This window comes from Brassica napus, chromosome A4 (genome assembly GCF_020379485.1).
Source record: "Brassica napus cultivar Da-Ae chromosome A4, Da-Ae, whole genome shotgun sequence".
Lineage (NCBI taxonomy): Eukaryota > Viridiplantae > Streptophyta > Magnoliopsida > Brassicales > Brassicaceae > Brassica > Brassica napus.
In genome coordinates, this window is record NC_063437.1 from 5,841,932 (window position 1) to 5,846,851 (window position 4,920).

General features: G+C 30.2%; 1 protein-coding gene across 1 annotated transcript; it reads right to left on the minus strand.

The window, feature by feature from the left end:
* Positions 1–2,599: 2,599 nt before the first annotated feature.
* On the minus strand, positions 2,600–3,656 carry LOC106388408 (small EDRK-rich factor 2). The gene is made up of 3 exons (XM_022716128.2): positions 3,417–3,656; positions 2,996–3,098; positions 2,600–2,906 (listed from the first exon to the last, which is right to left on the minus strand). The coding sequence occupies exons 1-3, from the start codon at positions 3,421–3,423 to the stop codon at positions 2,801–2,803; spliced, it is 216 nt and encodes a 71-aa protein (XP_022571849.1). The 5' UTR covers positions 3,424–3,656; the 3' UTR covers positions 2,600–2,800.
* Positions 3,657–4,920: the final 1,264 nt, after the last annotated feature.

The following is a 4,920-nucleotide window of genomic DNA, read 5'->3' on the forward strand; positions in this document are numbered from 1 at the left end:
TCTCAAGTATCTTTTTAATTTTTGTTTTATCATCAGATTATATGTTTGCTTTTATTTAAAGTAATACATAAATATTGAAGAAAATATTTTGAATACATTATTCATAACCATTTTCATAAGAAGAATTCAAAAATTAAAAAGATGGGCTACATAAAAGTTTACTAAAATTTATGCAACAAACTATTCTAAATTAATTTATTTCTGTAATATATATAGTTAAATTAATCACAAAATAAAAATACTCAAATATATATTTCTAAAACAAATTCAAACATATCATGTTACAAAGTAGTCAAAATAAAATTTTAATCGTAAAGATGTAATCCGCGCGTAGCGCGGACACGAAACTAGTATATGTAATAGTTACTGATTTTAATTATTTAATATATATTTATTATTTCATAATATGTAAAAACATATAATTTATAAAATAATTAATATATATAACGTTCATCATGTGCAAGGCGCGGATCTTAATCTAGTTACTATAGGTAAATTCTTATCTACATTTTTTTATATATATAGACTTACTTAGTATCTTGTAAATATCTATTAATATAAAAATCAATGTTGATCTTTAGTTTACATATCACAAACGACTAATTTATAAATGGGTTAAACATGTTAACAATACAATCATCAGGTCATCAATCTTTTATATGGTATCATAGCATTTCTGATTCAAAAACATATATCGTTTCTTTTTCTAGTTTTCAATTGAATCATCCTTTTCTTCATGTCTTTCTCGTCATCACTTCCATCTCTTATTCTCCTCAGTTTTCATCTGGTCAAAACTTCAATGACAACTGAAGCTTCTTCTACAAATGCCGAGTCGGCTCCAATCTTTTATATCACAATCCAAAACATATGTTGATCTCCTTCAACATGTCAAATAAGATAAACCTTACTCCAACCAACTTCATCATATGGCGTTTACGATTCTCTGTCTTCTTGAAGCACATGAAATTCACTGTTTCATTGTTAGTGATGATCAAGCACCTCTGTCAACCAATATCATCTCACAATCAGAATTGGACTTCGTAAATGTCGTCCATCTTAAAAGGACATATTAGTTTCTAATATATATATATATATATATAATATTTTATGTATATATTGACGTCAAAAGGGTATTTTATTATTCAAACAAGAGGTAATCTATGAAGTTAGACCGAAATAAAACAATCATCAAAAACTAAATCACAGTGAAACGATCTAGCAATTCTATACAATGAATCAGCAGCTGTGCTTTGATCCCGAGGAATAAAAAAGATCTTGAAGGATTGAAATCTTCTTCTGAGCGATGCAAACTTCTTCATTTTATGCTTAGAAGTTTGGCCATGTGTGAGGTTCTTCAATCATCGTAGCACTTCCTTAGAGTCTGATCCAACATACTGGCAGGCTGTGTGTTGTAGCATACATTTCATCACCCAGTAAATGTTTTCAACTTTGAATGCAAAGATGACAATTGTCTCCTTTGTTTTTTTTGTATTCATTTGTATATATTTAGAGTTAGTTAGTATCTTGTAAAGATATAATCATATAATCATATAAAAATCTATGCTTATTTTATATAATCTCGAATGATTCATGTATATAAATGTTAGTCATGTTAATAATATAATCATCAGTTCATAAACCTTCTACATTCTGTCTATTCAAATGGTATCTAAATAGACATTTAGAAGTCCTGCTTTCAGGTAGCAATATCACCACCGGTTCTGGGAGAAAGTTTTTAAGTCTTGAAAAATTATAAACCGAAGGAATGCAGGATTTGAGATGTGGTTTTACATCGCTATAGGAGGTTCTTTGATGGGTTGGACGTTTACTACATCCCTAAGAAATAAGCTTTATAGTCAAGTGTGAGTATAGTTTCAGGCATAAGTCGATTTAGTTGGTTTTGGGTTTTGGATCCCTTGGTCATTTGTTTATTTTCCTTCACACCTTTAAACAAGTTCTTAATATGAGCGTCAAGAACACTAAATGAGCTAACACTGTATTTTTTGCTTAAATCTCAGAAGTGATATCAAAACTGGGGCGACAAGGAATCAATGATTGCTCCCAGAGGAAGAGAGCTCAGGTGAAGTTATTGCAAAAATCCTAAGAAACCATCAAAGAAATGATTCATAATGCACAACACATACTTAAGAGAATTTATCTAGTGAAGATTCATCCAGCAAACACCAATGTTCCTTAGTCAGATAACACTTTTCAGTAAACATGAACAATAGTTAATAGAAAATACTTCTGAGAGGAAGAGAGGAAGAGGGAAATTTAACTATAGTGTCGTCAAATTTGCAATTTTCAGCACGAGGCAGTTAAACGGGATTCAGACAACAAGACTAAAGGTCAACCGCTGAAGTCTTAACTAAATAAGCCGAATTCAAACATTCTGATAGAGTGAGTGAAACATAAAAGTAAAGCTACAATGACCCCAAAGAGACGGTTTAATTGCAAAGTATATACTTTTCAACAGATCAGAGAAAGACCAAATAAGATCTCACGACAAGCTATGAAACTCCAGTTTCAGTACAGTGACAGCACAATGCGATTCAGACACGAGATAAGCTCAGTTCTTAACTAGTTAAATTTGCACGAATATTTATAACAGATCATATAAAGACCAAATAAGTTACCGCAAGCATCAGACATAAATTTTTCAACAGAGAAACAGCATAACGGGATTCAGACAAGAGTACAACTCAAGTCGAAGTTAACCCAATTTGAAACATTTTGCGAGATGTTCATAATAAAAAAAAAAACCGTAAAAGTCTACATTATTGCGATAGACCAAATGATTTCACTTCTTAGCAGTTCCTTTGCCTCCTGCTCCTCCACCAGAACCTGCAGCAGCTGCAGCCTGAGCAGCCTTCTTTGCTGCTTTCTCTTGCAATGCTTTTCCATCTCTGAAGTCATACACACAACAAGAATCAGCCATCAAGAATCCAAGATCAGTTCAAATCAAACAAAATCTTTTAGTAGGATCCGTTTTCACCTTTCACGGCGTTGCTCCGGCGTCAACCCGTCGTCAGCATTCTTTCCTTTTCCTCCAGCACGAGCCGCGGCTCTTTCACGGTCACGCTCTCTCTGACTTCCACGTGCGGTTTCACCATCAAATAATCAAAAATCTTGAATCAAAGAAAAGCAACAAGCTTTGTTTGTTGTAGCTATTTATTTATCAAATCAGAATCTCATGATATCTTCTAAGCAACAACCATCGACAAGCAGTCTACTAGATCTAATCAATTGGATGGTTCCAGAGGCTAAATCAAAAACAATTACACCTCCTCCCAATAAAAAACCTAAATTTTGCACATAGAAAAGAACCCTTTAAAGATCGAGATCGAAACACAGAATCTAAAAACGAAAACTAGCGGAGATAACAAGCGATTTGGAGGAAGATAATCAAAGGATATGAGTCATGGTGAATTGAGGATGAATCCGCGTAAGAACGAAGCGATCCGGTCAATGCAGAAGAAACGCAGCGAAGGAATTTGGATTTTATAACGATGGGATTCTCTTTTAAGTCAAGTCGACTTCGTCGTGAGCCTCTCCTTTTTATATATTCCCTAATTCCACCTTTTCTCTTCCTTTTTTTTTTTTTTTTTTTTTTGTTATTGAAGATTAGGTTGGAGAACATATTTGTTCGATTTCGGTTTGCATCCGGCGGTTCAGTTTTTTGGGTATTTATTTGGTAGGATTTTGATTTATAAAATTAGTTTAAATACTTCTGATTTTTGGTTTATTCAGTTTTTAACAAAATACCATAATTATAGGGCAACTCTCCAAAATAGCACTTTTCTAAGTTTATATCACAAAAATAGCACTCAAAAACTAAAATGACCAAAATAGCATTTTATCTTTTGAAGAATTTATGAAGTTTATTTTATGTGGTTAAAATTAAAGTTATTAATACATAAATACAATTTTCTTCTTCTTATTTAAATATATTTTATTATTATTTGATAGGTATTAACAGCAAAATTAAATTATATAAAATTTGTTTTGAAAATAAGAATAAACATTTTACCATTTTATTATTAAATAAACAAGATTAACTGAAATAAGTAAATTGTCAACACACAGAAAACCTAATAATTTATTTACAAAATTGATAAAATAAAATAATTCTAAATTTAAATAAATAATACTCCTAATAGTAGATAAAAGTTGTAAGCCAAGATAATATTAGTAAATTAACTTAGATATAAATCCGATTTCTTATGTTATATAGTTTTTCAGATAGGTATACTACTATTTGCAGTTATATTGTAATAACAGTTTCAATCAGTTTAATCGGTTAATAACGTAATCATATCCATATATTTCGGTTTATAGATAATAAAATTCAAATGATTTATTTTATATTAACCATATTCAAACCATGTACCTTATTCTGGTTCGGTTTTAGTTGGTTCAGTTTGCTTTTATCGAATGAAATACCTCTACCTAAAATAGAAAAAATCTACTGTATCGAGATCCGACTTACATACTCGAGGAGATCCTAACTTCATATATTCAAAGAATCAATACAATGTATCTAGAATTTTAAAAATATAAAGATGTATAAAATATTAGTCATAATAATATTTATAAAATCTCAATATTAGATTAACATTATAAATCTAATATATTTATTTTTGATTTTTTTTGATAAATTTGAATAATTTATGTATATACTTGAACCAAATTATATTTATTGAACCAAATTTGAATAATTTATGTATATATTTATTGTTACTTTTGTTATATCGGATCTTAAATAACATAATCAACCTAACCCGAATGGAACCAAACCAATTCAACCCAAAAAATAAAAAATTTCTGAATGAATCATATATTAAACAAGTAATAAAAAGGGAACTAGATTTTGACCCGCGCTTGGAAAGCGCGGGTTTTTTGGATTACATTATAATACAA

What these genes read in the sequence shown, in the direction of transcription:
- LOC106388408 (XM_022716128.2), bottom strand. An exon ending in CCGGAGCAACGCCGTGAAAG is followed by an intron (nt 2,907 to 2,995) that starts GTGAAAACGGAT and finishes GTATGACTTCAG; the next exon opens with AGATGGAAAAGCATTGCAAG.